The sequence below is a fragment of the Trichoderma harzianum genome, assembly GCF_003025095.1.
Source record: "Trichoderma harzianum CBS 226.95 unplaced genomic scaffold M431scaffold_12, whole genome shotgun sequence".
NCBI classification, from domain to species: Eukaryota; Fungi; Ascomycota; class Sordariomycetes; order Hypocreales; family Hypocreaceae; genus Trichoderma; species Trichoderma harzianum.
In genome coordinates this window covers 657,960-672,794 of record NW_020209260.1, presented here as the reverse complement: position 1 = coordinate 672,794, position 14,835 = coordinate 657,960, and the positions used below count along the sequence as shown (strand labels likewise).

Genomic DNA, 14,835 nt, shown 5'->3' with positions numbered 1-14,835 from the left:
AGTGTTATCTTATTTGAAGACACACAGAATACTGAATCTATAGCTTTTTCCTCATTTTGGGCTCTATAATCTCTATACATCTATGAGTCCCTCTTTTCCAGTTTTCCATTTAAACAGATTCTTCGACAAACATATCGCTATAATACCACTTTCCATTTTATTTGCCCTCAGACAAGCTCACAACCGCCCACTTGCCGCTCCATGCCCATTTCCTGGCGCCAGAGTCACCGCCTCCACCCTCAAGAGCTCTCAGCTCCTCATCTTTTCCAGCGGGAAGATCAACAACGACGTCGGCTTTGCAGGTTCGTAGAGACATGACGTTGACGCCGGATCCAGCGCCCATGGAGCCGAGAGCTTCTGTGAAAGGAGTTGTAGGGTCCCAGCAAGCCTAGAAAGCGTTAGTTAATGGACTTTGTGGATAATGCCATAATGGAGTCACTTACATCACCAGTCAGCTTCCGGTAGTTCAAATCGCCCTTGAAGATGACAAGCTCAGCTTGCTTCAGATCTTCGTACAGCTCAGGGGCTTCATGGGGAAGTCGCCAGAAAGAGCCACCAGCAGTCCAGTACCTGTTGGGCCGGATAGCCAGCTGGCCCTCGCCATGCTGTGTCGCCCAATCCTGGAAGACGAATGACAGACTCTGGGCCTCCTTCTCTGACAGAGGCGCAGGGGTCTTTTCCGCGACCGTCTCTTCTTCTGTCGGAGCTTCGAAGAATTTCCTGGGGTTGGCCAGAGCGCTCAGGAGGGCGGCAAAGTCTGCAGGCATAACATCGGAGACAAACCAGGGGATTGACTTGGGGCGGAGGACAATGTGAGTAGCAAGACCCGTGTTAAGAAGGTAGCCAGCCAGCACCAGGTCGACGTAGAGCTCGAAGCCAGAGTTATCAAGAACAAAGTCCACGCGACGCTCCTTCTTGCCCTCGGCCCGAGCCTTGTTGAGCAGATCATAAGCTTGAGGAAGCTTGTTGACCAGGATATTCTTCTCGGCGGCCTTTCTGGCTTCGCTGCCCTGCAGTCTCTGGATATCCTCGTAGGTCATGGTGGTGAGTAGCGACAAATCGGTCGCATTACCCCAGAGGCAGACCTCGCACATTTCCATGAAGAGAATCTTTTCCGCCTCGGAGTCATGAGTGATGTTCTTATCAGCGCGAATCTTTGTAACGATATCTTCATATCTGGCGGCAAGCTCTGCGACGGCATTGCGAGAGGTTCGGAAGCTGTCGATCTTCTGACGGGCAAAGAGGTCGTAGGACTTCCAGTGCTGGGTCGTGGTGAAGAATGTGTTGATGCGTCTGTGCAGTGATTTAGTATGATAGAGCTTGCAAGAAATTATTTTTTCTGAATTTGCGACATACCGGTACATGTAGCATTCGGAAAACAGCCAGGGGACTTGGAACCAGGTTGGGTTACCCAGCTGCTCGAGCTCCTTGTTGTAGGCGGCCGTCTCGTCTGAGAATCCGTCCTCGACCAGAGGCCTATAGAGTATAGCCGTTAATATTTGTATCTTCTGTTAATCGAAAGTCGGAGTCCATACGTCATCTGTCGGTCGTGCAGCATCTCATACTTGAGGGCGCCCAGCTGCTCAATAATCTTCTTGCCCTCGGCCTGCTTCTCGGGGTCCTCCGTAACAGAAACGGTCTTGTAGACGTCATCCACAGCACCAGTCTATCGAATGAAGATGGTTATTAGATAATGATAAGAATTATTTGGTGGAAAGCTATCGAGTCGAGGGATCGCTCACGAGAATGATGGGCCATCGCATGCGAACCGAGTCGCTCGCAAAGGACGTGGGGTCGTTGGTGACCGACTTTGCTGCATTGCGAGTTAGCCATGAATTGATCGTAATAACGAGAGCAGCATATGGAATTTTTCCGTACGTGTCTTGGTATCAAACTCCATTTTGATTGGATCAATGGCCGTGATTACTGGCAATGTCTTTTGAGATTGAAGATGCGAAATAGGCAGAATCAGAATCCCAACCCGAACCTTTTGGAGGGGTCCTGGGCTAAAGAAAAAGGCCCCTATGGCGGGATTGGCGGGGTACATGGCGGGGTTAATCTCTGTACCTCGAAGGAGTGCCTCGAGCGTGCGCACGAGCAGGTACCGCTGCTGTCAGCATCCCGTACCGCATGGATCAATTAATACCGCCCGCTTTCAAAGGGGCAATTCCGAGCTCGAGGATCCATATCTGCAGCTCGCGACGTCATTCTGGAGATGCTTTGCCGTGTGCCATCTCCAGTTGTCTAACTCGCTGAGGACGTGATCTGCTCATATCATATCAGTTTCTTCTTTCTTGGCGTAACGAGGCATTATTTAATATGGCGTTGATTTGTTACGGTGAATCCACGACCCGCATGTTGACGTTGTGTGGTTCCTGAATATCAGCTCGTGTAAAACAATATAGCCTTTTTGGCTCAATCGCTCGACTAGGCCCAGACAAGCATAGCGATGGCGGTGCTGCAAGATGAATCTGGGCGTGGATATTACCGGGAATGGCATAGCAACCGCATTGGCTGGGGACAAGATCACGTTGATTAATCATTGGATGGATATAAACACCTCGAGCTTTCTTCTTCTGGTTACTGGAAGCGGTGGAATGAATGCTGCCGTTATTCCAGGGTCTGAGGAACGGAATACCCTTTTTGTCAGTTCGCCGTGCTTGACAACTCCTCGTACCTAAGGTAAAGCGAACCAACGGATGTCTTCTCCTGCCGATCACCGTCACCAGCCATGCTGCTGCATTTTTCTCGAGCGGTCTGTATAATCACATGTCAAATAGTGTTGCGTTGATCTTTAGTACAGTAGTTCAGTGATTTATGTGATGGGGGTTGCTATACATGAGTAATATGTAGAAGCAACAGTCACTTATACTCAAATCCATTGCTATCGCTGCTACTCTCATAGAGCTTGCTTCTTAATCTTCACCATTATCGCTACATTCCTCTAATATTTACTACACTCCTCCCATGCTCCTCTCATATCTACCAACGTCAATGTTAAGATTGGAACGTGGGATGCTGGATTGTCACATCTCTTAACTAACACCTTTCACTCTATAGTGATAACATATGGATATCGAAGAGCACGTCTAATCTGTGCCAAGTGCTACCTACGCAAGAATAATATTATTTCGCCTGTCAAAAACCACAACACTGATCATTCCCCCAGTCCATCACTCCAAGCTCTTGATGTCGTCAAAGTGATCCTCCTTCTTGACTTCTACACCGTTCGTCACTACCACCTCAGGTACAACAAGCGTACTCTCGCTTCCCGGCGACTTAGTATCATTCTTTTCGTAGTGAATCGCTGCTGGCGCATAGTGGTACAGTTTTCTAGCAACAACAAAGCTCCCAACTGACGTTCCCCAGCACAGTACCGCGAGAGATGCCGTAATGAACAGTGTCGGAATCAAGAAGAGGCACGCAATGCCGATCCAGAAAAAAGCAAAAGCAAACGCGGCAGAAAGAGCCAGGAGAATGGTTGACAACGCAAAGGAGAAGAATAGCATAAGGGGGAGAAGCGCAAAGAGTGCTTGGAAAACTGTAAAGGACTGTTGAACATTCACATATATGTGTTAGTCGAAGGATGCCCAACTCTCTCTCTCTCTCTCTTATGTTTTCCTAGAGGTGCACGTACGAAAAGTATGGGTTGAGTGGAGGCAAATGATGATGCTGCATCATATGCGCGTTGACGAGAAGGCGGCGGAATCAAGGAGTTGAAAGAGCTCTGGGCATAGGAGTACGCAGTGGACAGCAGCGCTGTCGAACGGCTCTTTGTTCCAGCATTTGCGTCGTCATCGCTTTGGGCCTGATTTATTGCGGCGCACATTGTTTTGCAGTAAATCAAGATAGAACAGTGATATCTTGTGTGTGTTCCTTAAAGCTGTTGCTGTTGGTAGTGGTGGGATATGAAGTGCGAGCTCAGAAATGAGGTGAGATGAGATGAGACGATATGAATGAGATCAATGATGGAATGGGATCGCTTGCGGGATGGTGGGGGCGACTAGCGAGCGGCTGCGGTTGCGGCTGCAGGAGACCAAATGCGGAGGTGGAGATGGAAAAGAAGGAAGGACGATGGTGATGATGGCGATTATACAGAGGGAAAAAGAGGAAGGGCGGGATGCACTCAGTATGAATATATGTGTGCGTGTGTTTGTTTTGTTTTGTTTTGGTTCTGGCTTGTAAAAGATAAGATGAGCTGGGAGAAGGGGGTGAGGTGACGTGTGCGCTGGTATTGGCTGATGTCACCACGTGCAAGACTTTGGTACGTAGACCAGAGATTAATGAGATGGACGAAGGGGGAAATTAAGCGGAATGAGCATTTTGGATGCTGAAATGGTGGTAGATGGGCCCGAAGAAAAGAAAGAGCACGGTTTTCCTGTTATCGCTATTATAATACAGGGTAGGTATTGAATGTGTGTGATGGAAGTTTATTTGGGACGTGAACAAAGAGTTAATCACAAAGGACTTTATAAACCAGGGGTTGGGTATAAACAGAGGTTGGGCATAGCACAGCATGTCATTGATATGGACCTCAACATGGATTGGTGCCTACATGTAGGCAGCTATCTCTGATCGTATTATAATATGTATACTACAAAATACATGTCAACACAGCATAGAGGGTAGGCAGACAGACGACTTGGTTTCGTTCATAGACACGCTTGACAGCATCATTACTTTCGGTCTCGATTTACAGCTCGCATCAACTGGTGGCTGAATACTTTGCCCCGTGCCCCGGCAATTTCCTATGCTTCTATAAAAGATTCGGGCCACACCCATCCCCGGCTCCCTCAAGAACCACTCACTACCTAATGCTGCACTTGGATGCCACAAATTACAGATACAGACCCTCCGGCTCACCCTCCTGCTTGGTACGCAACACCCGCTCTCGAGCAGATCGGAAATCCGCCATCTGCACCCGCATGCGTCGCTCTCGTAGAGCCATCATACCAGCCTCTGAGCAGATGGCCTTGATATCGGCACCAGACAGGTCATCCTTCTGGGAGATGAATTCATCCAGATCCACATCATCGTTCAGGTTCATCTTGGAGGTGTGTAGGGTGAAGATCTTGCGTTTCGTGTTCTGGTCGGGGTTCTCAAACAGAATCTTTCGATCGATTCGGCCGGGTCGGATAAGCGCAGGGTCAAGCGTATCGATCTTGTTGGTTGCCATGATGACCTTGACGTCGCCGCGGTCGTCGAAGCCGTCAAGCTGGTTGAGAAGCTCCAGCATGGTTCGCTGAACTTCACGCTCTCCTCCTGACGTAGAATCGTATCGTTTTGTACCAATGGCATCGATTTCATCAATGAAAACAATGGAGGGTGCATTTTCACCAGCAACCTATTTTTCTCAGTGTTAGTATCAAATGACAATTGAAAAATCGGTGCAGGGGAGGGGTTGACAAACCTGGAACAACTGTCGCACCAACCGGGGGCCGTCTCCCAGATACTTCTGAATCAGCTCGCTGCCCACGATACGCAAGAACGTAGCGGATGTCTGGTTGGCAACTGCCTTTGCCAAAAGGGTCTTTCCGGTACCAGGAGCACCGTATAGGATGACACCCTTGGGGGGCTTGATACCCATCTCCTCGTACAGCTCGGGGTGAAGCAGTGGCAGCTCCACTGACTCTCGAACCTCTTGAATCTGCTGCTCCAAACCACCGATATCAGCGTAGGACTCCGTTGGCGCCTTGTCGAGCTTCATGACGCTGACAATGGGGTCTGTGTCATCGGTCAAGACTCCAACAATGCTGACGCTCTTGTGGTGCAGCAGAACGCTAGCGCCAGGCTCGAGAAGGTCCTTGTCGACAAAGCTCATGATGCTGACGTAGTATTCAGGACCCGTAGTGCTGCTCACGATGGCATGGTCGTCGTCAATGAGCTCTTCCAATGTGCCAACACTCATTGGGCTTCCTCGCATGTCGTCAACACGGCCCCGCTCGTCGGCTAACCTATCGACATCGACGTCGGGGCCGGCAGTCTGACCCTCCTTGGCGGCCTTGGCCTTGCGCAGTCTCTCTTGGTTCTCGACATATTCTTCTTCGAGGAGCAGGTGGTCGTGGATTCTCTGCATTCGAAGCAGTCGAAGCTTGCATCGGCTCGTGGGATAGACGGCAGGGAGCTTGGCAGCAGCGCTAGTACCGCCAGCCTTTCTCTTCTTGCGGCCGACCCGGGTTGTTGGCCTCGGCGGGGGCTCGTACTTGGGCTTATCCTTCTGCAATGAATGTTTAGTTGTGCTGCTCTATGTCGAGAGCGTGGAAAGTGGATGGCTGTACCTTCTTGTCCTTTTCATTCCGTCCCCCCTCACCACCCATACCAGACTGGCCTTGACCCTGGAGAAGTAAATGTCAGCATAGCTGCATCATAGCAAGATCAACAAAGACGCAGTGCAGCTCACCATCTTGACCGGTCAAGCTCTGGAAGGCTGCTATTTGAAAGCCTTGTTTGACGTTTCCTCTCTCTCAAAATAGCACTCCTCTAAGAATCGAGCAAAGCTGGAGAAGAGGCTGAATTGATGATGATAATGACGGAGAGGCGAGTCGGCACTCGCTAGGCTGATGCTGCACAAGCACCCATGCCTTTGGGTTAGGCGCCAGAGAGACACGACAGCTCCAGGCGGATCACGTGCCTCCAACTTCAATACATCACGTGATTAGCAACAGAGAGCTGGACGCTGGGAATTGTCAGCTTCTTCCATTGGGCTTCTGTTTCGATAATCTCGGCATTGCTGATGCTAACCCTCAAGCGGATTAGATTCAGTCCCAAGCTGGTTCGTATTAATGCTGCATCTGAATGAATGCAAGATACATGGATGAATGGATGAATGGTACGTCAAGGATCACATAAGCAAGCAAGCTTGGCTACCATTTATCCACAAGCCAGACCTGATTGTAACGACTGCATCATGCCTGGATTGATGCGGCGAGTTCCTATTACTACGTACAATTTTGTTTCAAATTGATGGGTAAAGATGGCTCGCCCATGCTACGGCTACCTCCTAAATTGACCTCCCACTCACTGCGACCTGGCATCTCTGGAATCTTCCAACAAAACACCCCGCATATACGGAGCCATGCGTGCCTGATTCACAGCCCAGAAAAGCCACCTGAGTTTGTTCACGAGCACACAGCCCATTGCCAATACCGCCTCAATATGGGTACCGATACCGCTACCACCAGCCATTATTACCCACCTCGCTCTCCGGAGCACAAGTGACCGGTTGGCTGCCGGTTGCTCTGTGGTGATGCGGCGCAAGGATTCGGTTCCCTGCACGCACTTGGGCTAAATATGGACCTCAATGCCTTATTCCGTGCTCTCTGCCTGACCAGATCAAGAGCAAAGGTGCCGTTGCGTGACACTCGGACTGCAGTGGACGGTTTTGTTCGGAATGTTCCAGCACTCCAAGTGCCACTCACAGCGAATATTGACCTCGGAGTTGCACCTACAAAGCCCGTCCTAGGGACCCGGACCCGGTAGCTGCAGCGCTAAAACAGGCCTGACGTCGATAGCCGCAGCGCCCCTCCTCAATCGATTGCTCCTGGCACACAACGCCGATAGGCGACTTCTCTGCCCATCCAGCCTAAACCCAAAGCCTCCTACGATCACCCCTCTGCCATCGTCAGACTTCGACTCTCTCACCAAACCTCGACAAGCGTTACTTATCGTCAGGGTGCTCCAACGCTCGCTCCGCCATCGCCAGTATCCTTTGGACCCATACTTTCGCTCTACAAGATACACAACCCCTCTTACGTCCACGACAGCTTCGGCTACGTCAAGTTTCGGCATCATGTCTAGCAGAGATCGCCGTATAATGAAAGAGCTGCAGGATCTGACGGAGGACAAGGACACTTCCGGCATTCATGCTGCCCTGGAACAAGAGGGCTCGTTGACCGCTCTCAAGGGCTGGTTCTTTGGCCCTGGAAATACGCCGTACGCTGGTGGCAAATTCGTGATTCACATTCAGCTTCCTACCGACTACCCCTTCAAGCCACCCAAGATGAAGTTTGAGACCAGGATCTGGCATCCTAATGTCAGCAGTCAGACGGTATGTGTCACCCATTTGCCGGATTTACTGGACTGCTTGCGAAAAATCTTTACTCACGATTTTGCTTGCTTCTAGGGCGTCATTTGCCTCGACACCCTCAACAAGAACTGGTCCCCTGTCCAAACGATCAAGACGGCTCTCCTCTCGGTCCGAATGCTTCTCGAAAACCCAAACCCCTCAGATCCACAGGACGGTGAAGTTGCACGGATGCTGCTCGACAATCCCGACTCGTTTGTGCAGATGGCTCACGAGTGGGCAGTCAGGCACGCTGGTGCGCCGCGACAGCGAAACCTCGACTTAACTATATTCAGAAGCCTGGCCAGACCAACAACTGCTGTCGATGCGAGCCGGTATGCCATGATGCTTATGGATGCTCTGGAACAAAGGACAGAAGGCTAACTACGAGGCGCAGGTACCATGGATACAAGCCGGTCTTGGTTGAACAGTTTACGGCAATGGGATTTGACCTCGATAACGTGGTGGCGACACTCGAGTTTTTCCGCATTGACAAATTCCATGAAAACTTACCTCCGTCTCGCATGTCGGACGTAACAACCCGACTTCTTGGTGAGCAGCCTTAGGAAGCATGAGGGAAATTTAGGAGCCGCCAATCTATCCCCTTCCCAACATCGAGCGGCGAAATGAATTGGAGTTTCTTTACATGGACTGAGGGTTGAATTATTTTTTTCTGGGTTTTTTGTTTCTTCCCCTGGGGCTCTATCCTTTGGCTCAGTTGTGCTCTAGTATCCTGTCCCTGAAATTTGTAGACTCGGGATTGACGGGACAGTTGCTTACGAGAGCCGAGTCACTTATTGAATGGTGGTGACTAGCTGGACGCCTGAAGAGTCATTTAGAAGCTCAGGAGAGATAGGTGTTTAGGGCATCATTGGTGCCCCGGGAGCGCATACTGTCAGGTATACAGCGACTCTGGAGTTATCAAGGTCGGAATTAGGTAGCATATTACACTCAATATAGCGTTTGTCTTTTTTATTTTCTGTAAAGAATCACAGGGAGAAGCACGCCTACGTATGTTCATAGGTAGACCAAGAATAACGAAAAGGCACATTGCCCTCCCATGACACCGAATCTATCACGTACCTACGAAACAACAGAATTAAGCGAAAACAAACAAAGAAGTAGCCCGTCGCCCTGACAAGGACATGTTCTTCCGTTTCCTTCCTATCCACATGCTCCAGAAAGCCATCACCCAGCCATTTTGAAACAGCCAACCACTCCCTCCATGTGATGAATTTTTTTTTTATACATTTAGTTTATCTGATGAATTAAATGATGCAAGCCTCACCAAATCCACTCTTTGTTGCCTCTTTTTTCTTGTTTCCTTGTAAAGAAAAAAGCATCAAAAGAACGAGACTTGATTTACAGCAGGTCGCGACGGACGAACTCGTTGTACAGAGCCTTGCCCAGACCAGCGGGGGAGCGCTCGACAATGACGCCGGCGTTCTCGAGAGCGGCGATCTTGGAGTCGGCACCGCCCTTGCCGCCGGAGACGATGGCACCGGCGTGGCCCATACGGCGGCCGGGGGGAGCGGAGATGCCGGCGATGAAGCTGACGACGGGCTTGCCGCCGTTGACGGTGTTGGCCTGCTTGAGGAACTCGGCGGCGTCCTCCTCGGCGGAGCCGCCGATCTCGCCAATCATGATGATGCCGTCGGTCTCCTCGTCCTCGATGAAGACCTTGAGGCAGTCGATGAAGTTTGTGCCGCTGAAGGGGTCGCCGCCGATGCCGACGACGAGGGACTGGCCGAGGCCGGCCTGGGTGGTCTGGTTGACGGCCTCGTAGGTCAGGGTGCCGGAGCGGGAGACGATGCCGATGCGGCCGCGCTTGTGGATGAAGCCGGGCATGATGCCGATCTTGCACTGGCCGGGGGCGATGATGCCGGGGCAGTTGGGACCGACGAGGCGGGTCTTGGACTGGGTCTTGAGCATCTGGGTGATGCGGACCATGTCTGATATTCGGGGAACCGGGGGCAAGGGTTAGCTATATCGAAGGGGGGAAACTTTTTTGTGATATCTATGGTGGGGCTGACCATGTTGAGGAATTCCCTCGGTGATGCAGACGGCAAGGGGGATCTCAGCCTCGAGAGCCTCTTCGATACCGGCGGCGGCCAGAGGAGGGCTTTGTTTTTGGAAGCGCAAGTCAGTTTATGCCATTGCATCTTGAGATTCAGGGGTTTCGGGTCGCATACGGGACGAAGAGCGCAGTAGCGGTTGCTCCAGTCTCCTTGACGGCGTCGGAGACGTTCTTGAAGACGGGCAGGTCGAGATGTGTCTGGCCAGCCTTCTTGGGGTTTGTTCCACCAACAACCTTGGTACCTAGAGGCGAAAGCGGTGTGAGTATTCGTAGCTCAGTGTTTGTCGCGCAGCAGCATATCGAGGCTTTATCGTACCGTACTCAATGGCTTGCGAGGCGTGGAAACTGCGCATATCTCCAAGTCAGCATGTCATTGGCACCCCCACGCGGGATGGCTCTCCTGCAGGCAGGCCAGTGTTCAAGAGACGTACGTTCCCTGCTTTCCGGTGAAGCCCTGGAAGATGACCTTGGTCTCGCTGTTGATGCGCAGGTTCTCGATCGTCTTGGAGTACGGAGAGCTGGCCGAGCTGTAGTTACGGCGGGCAGCGTTGCGCAGCGCCGAGCGCGCGGCGGTTCTGGGGATGGCCTGCATGGCTGTGGAAGAGGAGAAAAAAGAAGAGAGAGAGGAGAGGGTTCCAAAGAAGGGAGGAAAAAAGAAATCTAGAGAAGCGCCGCGAGTTGCAACGCTGCGAAGAGGGAGAGCGAATTGAGTTTTGAGCTGCAAGCTTGCAGAAAGGGAATATCGTCGGTCCAGCCAGCAAATTACCGGCTCTGGCAGCTCTGAATTTCGGGTGCTGCCGGGCGCCCGGCAGTTGGCTTTTTCCGAGCGGTGCAAGTATTTTCTGCCACCAAAGAGGAAGAGAAAAAAAAAAGGTTACGGTAAGGGGCATTACGGTGCTCCGTTTGCCGCACGTTTTCCGTCTGTTACTGTGACCTATAGTTTTCGCTCTGTAAACGCTAACGGAACAGGCTACTTTTTGGTTGGAGATCAAAACGGCCCCACCGAGGCGATAGTCTGCCAAAAGTTCTTATCAAACATCAACGAGGGGCATCAAAATCGACTCCGGCATATCAAATTCACACTCTTCAGCAGGCTATCTTTGTCGTCTATACAAGCGCGCAAACGGGCGCATACGAGATCCGATACAATGGCCACGACCACGATGACGGCGATCGCCACGTCGCAGAAGAAAGGCGTCGAGCTTGCGCCAGAGAGCGAGCGCTTCCTGCGGTGCTGCGCGGATCTTGCCAACGCCCTGATCGAAGACCACGAGGCCACCAAGAATGGCCGGCCGGGACGAGACATCAACCTCAACGCGCTGCGGGCGAAGCTGGCAAAGAAGCACAAGCTGGCCAATATTCCGCCGCTCACGGCCATCATTGCTGCGATCCCCGAACACTACAAGAAATACATCCTCCCGAGACTCATCGCAAAGCCCATCCGTAAGAACAATCATATGCATTGAAACGATGATCGAGCCAAAGGACTAAGTGGAATATAGGAACATCATCTGGTATTGCCGTTGTCGCCGTCATGTGTAAACCGCATCGATGCCCGCACATCGCCTACACTGGCAATATCTGCGTTTACTGCCCTGGAGGACCCGATTCAGATTTCGAGTACAGCACACAGTCCTACACTGGATACGAACCGACTTCAATGCGAGCCATCCGCGCACGATACGACCCGTTTGAGCAGGCCCGAGGTCGAGTAGACCAGCTCAAGAGCCTGGGACACTCTGTCGACAAAGTGGAGTACATCATAATGGGAGGAACTTTCATGTCCTTGCCTGAGTCATATCGAGAGGATTTCATCGCCCAGTTGCACAATGCTCTCAGCGGATATCAGACTTCCAAGGTCGACGAGGCAGTTGAAGCCGGCGAGATGAGCAACATCAAATGTGTCGGCATCACCATCGAGACACGGCCAGACTACTGTTTGCAACCCCACCTTTCAGACATGCTGAGATACGGCTGCACGAGATTGGAGATTGGAGTACAATCTCTGTATGAAGATGTTGCGCGAGATACCAACCGAGGTCACACCGTAGCGGCGGTGGCAGAGACGTTCTGCCTCGCCAAAGATGCTGGCTACAAGGTAGTCAGCCACATGATGCCAGATCTGCCTAATGTGGGAATGGAGCGTGACATTGATCAATTCAGAGAATACTTTGAAAACCCTGCCTTCAGAACGGATGGCCTGAAGATTTACCCCACACTTGTCATTCGAGGAACAGGTCTATATGAGCTGTGGCGAACAGGAAGATACCAAAACTATACCCCCAACCAGCTCATTGATCTAGTGGCCAGAATTATGGCCCTTATTCCACCCTGGACACGCATCTACCGTGTTCAGCGAGATATTCCCATGCCATTGGTCACATCCGGTGTCGAAAACGGAAACCTGAGAGAGTTGGCCTTGGCCCGAATGAAGGATTTCGGCACGACATGCCGAGACGTGAGAACGAGAGAAGTCGGAGTCAACGAGGTCAAGCACAAGATTAGGCCAAACCAGATTGAGCTGGTTCGCCGAGACTACGTTGCTAACGGTGGATGGGAGACATTCCTCGCCTACGAAGATCCTAAGCAAGATATCCTTGTCGCACTCCTGCGACTCCGTAAATGTACGGAGAAGTATACCTTCCGAGAGGAGCTCACGGGCCAGCCCACTAGCATGATCCGTGAGCTTCACGTTTATGGTACTGCTGTGCCCATTCACGCTCGTGATCCCCGCAAGTTCCAGCATCAAGGCTTTGGCACTCTACTGATGGAGGAGGCTGAGAGGATAGCCAGGGAGGAGCACGGAAGTGACAAGATTAGCGTCATTTCGGGTGTGGGTGTGAGAAGTTATTACAAGAAGCTTGGCTACTGGCTGGATGGTCCATACATGAGTAAGTGGCTCGATGGACGGGATGAAGCAGCATGATTTTGTGGAACAGCTGGGATTTTGGCATGCAAGTGATGATAAAATTGGCGAATTACATGGCGCATTGGATAGGATATGGATATCATGTCTAAAATAGAACATGTTTGATATACAGGATGCTTTACCAAAACACAATTCATGTTGGATAGTATTGATTCATTGTCACTTTCTCCTTTTCATAAGACGGCTACAGCGTCGTGTAGACTGTGAGAGGGGATCAAGCCTGGCTGGATGTGAGATGACTGCATTTTCAATGACATGATGATGCCTATATCCTGGGAGATCTGAGTTGTTAGCGAATGTCGGGGGAGAGCAAAGTCCGTAGCCACTGATCGTGTAAAAGCAACCGTAGCTCCCTTGGTGGCCAAATATGCTGGCATGCCCGTGATGGCCTCATATCGGTCTCGGTCTGCCGTTGTGTGGACCAAATGGGTACATTCATCTGTCTGTTAGGCTTTTGGCGAGTCATAGGAAACAAAGTCATGGTGGGAGCCCTCCAGCTGTCTTGTCCTGATTTTCACCATCATGATCTCCCTGTTCGCTCGATTCATCGGTGCAAGGCAACTCCTGGGATGCTCTCCTAGCGGCCTTCACTGCTGCTCGCAGTCGACGCTTTGCATATATGCCTAATTTAGGCTTGGTTTGAGGTGTGTGTGAAGCCGTCGGTGGTATCTCAGTCCAGATTGGAATCGCGACTGGGGCATGTGCAATTGCGTCAAGGATACGGAATAGGTCTTGGTGTATAGGCGTAGTAGTCTCAGGTGCGGATGCCATTTGGCCATCGCGAACGGCAATCATTAGCAGTGCTTTGAGCGCAAAATGAGCATCATTCCCAGCGGCGTGGAGCTTCGCGTAGCGGATGTTGAATTCGCCCAGAAGGCTCTCTAGACTATACCGATAGTAAAGTTGTAGGGGGTACTGAGCGGCCTTGACCGTATCCAATATGTAGCAAGCGCCGTTTGCAATCTCCGGGTTCAGGTTATTAAAGAACTTGATATCCGCATCTATTCCGTGCGCTACCAAAACATAATCGCGGCCTTGGGTAAGCAAGAGGAAACTTGCTGCAAGATCAGCAAGTTCGATCAGCTTTGATTCTCCAAAAAGAAAGGACTTGGCAGCCCATCTGCACGGCTTTGAGTTATTGTTGATAAATTGATACGACTTGACGGCGTCGCCGAGATCTTGGGGCTGCTTTGTGAGGCTTCGCGTATCGAAAATGGATATGCCAATGTGGAAGCTCTGCTCTTCCGAAATAGCTTCATAGCCGCCCCCTGTATCGACATCGACGCCGAGGAGTAAAACATCCTTGATACAAGTGCCTGGTAGGCACTGGCCAATGGAGGGCAGTCTGTATGGCGAAGAGGTGAGGGTTCCAAGGCGATAACCCAGAATTTGTCTCAAGGCAATATTCTCTTCTCGCAGAATCCCGGTATGCTGTCTGGGAACCGAAGCCATGGGTTCTGAGAAGATCGAGAGGCCAGGGCTCCTCTGCTAAGGAGTATAACTTGAGAATCCGCCTGTGTCTTTGGCTGAGGCGATGAATCATATCTTCTCGGAAGATAAGCATCGAACATGGTCAAGACATTCGGGCTTGGGGGGACATTCTGGCGACGTCACAGGATAAAAGATGTGCAAGATTCTAACCTTTATAATGAAAGTTTACAGCAGGAAGGTGACGAGTCTCGGTTGGCTTGTGAGGGGGGCATGCTCGGCTGAAAGTCTATATTTAGGCGTTACCTATACTCGTTCACCCTGTGGTATACGGTCATA

At 51.2% G+C, this 14,835-nt stretch overlaps 8 protein-coding genes across 8 annotated transcripts; 2 read left to right on the top strand and 6 right to left on the bottom strand.

Moving 5' to 3' along the window:
* Window positions 1-157: 157 nt before the first annotated feature.
* Window positions 158-1,900, bottom strand: M431DRAFT_498503 (hypothetical protein; the record flags this gene model as incomplete). Its single annotated transcript, XM_024917701.1, has 6 exons — window positions 158-388; window positions 444-1,293; window positions 1,357-1,476; window positions 1,536-1,666; window positions 1,743-1,813; window positions 1,879-1,900. The coding sequence occupies 6 exons, from the start codon at window positions 1,898-1,900 to the stop codon at window positions 158-160; spliced, it is 1,425 nt and encodes a 474-aa protein (XP_024770930.1).
* A 1,390-nt stretch (window positions 1,901-3,290) lies between these two features.
* Window positions 3,291-3,739, bottom strand: M431DRAFT_37708 (hypothetical protein; the record flags this gene model as incomplete). Its single annotated transcript, XM_024914685.1, has 2 exons — window positions 3,291-3,532; window positions 3,634-3,739. Coding segments are annotated over 2 exons (348 nt in total), but the record flags the coding sequence as incomplete, so codon positions are not given.
* Window positions 3,740-4,837: 1,098 nt separating this feature from the next.
* Window positions 4,838-6,403, bottom strand: M431DRAFT_498500 (hypothetical protein; the record flags this gene model as incomplete). Its single annotated transcript, XM_024917700.1, has 4 exons — window positions 4,838-5,344; window positions 5,411-6,244; window positions 6,279-6,335; window positions 6,401-6,403. 4 exons carry the CDS (start codon window positions 6,401-6,403, stop codon window positions 4,838-4,840), a joined length of 1,401 nt encoding a protein of 466 aa, XP_024770928.1.
* Window positions 6,404-6,931: 528 nt separating this feature from the next.
* M431DRAFT_511351 (hypothetical protein) lies at window positions 6,932-7,311 on the bottom strand. The gene has a single exon (XM_024919639.1). It carries the CDS (start codon window positions 7,183-7,185, stop codon window positions 7,018-7,020), a length of 168 nt encoding a protein of 55 aa, XP_024770927.1. The 5' UTR covers window positions 7,186-7,311; the 3' UTR covers window positions 6,932-7,017.
* A 193-nt stretch (window positions 7,312-7,504) lies between these two features.
* On the top strand, window positions 7,505-8,793 carry M431DRAFT_238118 (hypothetical protein). The gene is made up of 3 exons (XM_024913691.1): window positions 7,505-8,047; window positions 8,123-8,397; window positions 8,460-8,793. The coding sequence occupies exons 1-3, from the start codon at window positions 7,790-7,792 to the stop codon at window positions 8,626-8,628; spliced, it is 702 nt and encodes a 233-aa protein (XP_024770926.1). The 5' UTR covers window positions 7,505-7,789; the 3' UTR covers window positions 8,629-8,793.
* A 602-nt stretch (window positions 8,794-9,395) lies between these two features.
* On the bottom strand, window positions 9,396-10,868 carry M431DRAFT_511348 (hypothetical protein). Its single transcript, XM_024919638.1, has 5 exons — window positions 10,571-10,868; window positions 10,456-10,484; window positions 10,255-10,381; window positions 10,096-10,184; window positions 9,396-10,014 (listed from the first exon to the last, which is right to left on the bottom strand). Exons 1-5 carry the CDS (start codon window positions 10,729-10,731, stop codon window positions 9,425-9,427), a joined length of 996 nt encoding a protein of 331 aa, XP_024770925.1. The 5' UTR covers window positions 10,732-10,868; the 3' UTR covers window positions 9,396-9,424.
* A 434-nt stretch (window positions 10,869-11,302) lies between these two features.
* On the top strand, window positions 11,303-13,065 carry M431DRAFT_93763 (hypothetical protein; the record flags this gene model as incomplete). The annotated part of the gene is made up of 2 exons (XM_024924510.1): window positions 11,303-11,582; window positions 11,642-13,065. 2 exons carry the CDS (start codon window positions 11,303-11,305, stop codon window positions 13,063-13,065), a joined length of 1,704 nt encoding a protein of 567 aa, XP_024770924.1.
* A 176-nt stretch (window positions 13,066-13,241) lies between these two features.
* On the bottom strand, window positions 13,242-14,520 carry M431DRAFT_19303 (hypothetical protein; the record flags this gene model as incomplete). The annotated part of the gene is made up of 2 exons (XM_024913223.1): window positions 13,242-13,474; window positions 13,587-14,520. The coding sequence occupies 2 exons, from the start codon at window positions 14,518-14,520 to the stop codon at window positions 13,242-13,244; spliced, it is 1,167 nt and encodes a 388-aa protein (XP_024770923.1).
* Window positions 14,521-14,835: the final 315 nt, after the last annotated feature.

What these genes read in the sequence shown, in the direction of transcription:
- M431DRAFT_511351 (XM_024919639.1), bottom strand. Translation starts at nt 7,185, where the DNA reads ATGGCTGGTGGTAGCGGTATCGGTACCCATATTGAGGCGGTATTGGCA.
- M431DRAFT_238118 (XM_024913691.1), top strand. Translation starts at nt 7,790, where the DNA reads ATGTCTAGCAGAGATCGCCGTATAATGAAAGAGCTGCAGGATCTGACG. An exon ending in CTAATGTCAGCAGTCAGACG is followed by an intron (nt 8,048 to 8,122) that starts GTATGTGTCACC and finishes GCTTGCTTCTAG; the next exon opens with GGCGTCATTTGCCTCGACAC. An exon ending in ACTGCTGTCGATGCGAGCCG is followed by an intron (nt 8,398 to 8,459) that starts GTATGCCATGAT and finishes TACGAGGCGCAG; the next exon opens with GTACCATGGATACAAGCCGG.
- M431DRAFT_511348 (XM_024919638.1), bottom strand. Translation starts at nt 10,731, where the DNA reads ATGCAGGCCATCCCCAGAACCGCCGCGCGCTCGGCGCTGCGCAACGCT. An exon ending in TTCACCGGAAAGCAGGGAAC is followed by an intron (nt 10,485 to 10,570) that starts GTACGTCTCTTG and finishes AGATATGCGCAG; the next exon opens with TTTCCACGCCTCGCAAGCCA. An exon ending in CGAGGGAATTCCTCAACATG is followed by an intron (nt 10,015 to 10,095) that starts GTCAGCCCCACC and finishes CCCGAATATCAG; the next exon opens with ACATGGTCCGCATCACCCAG.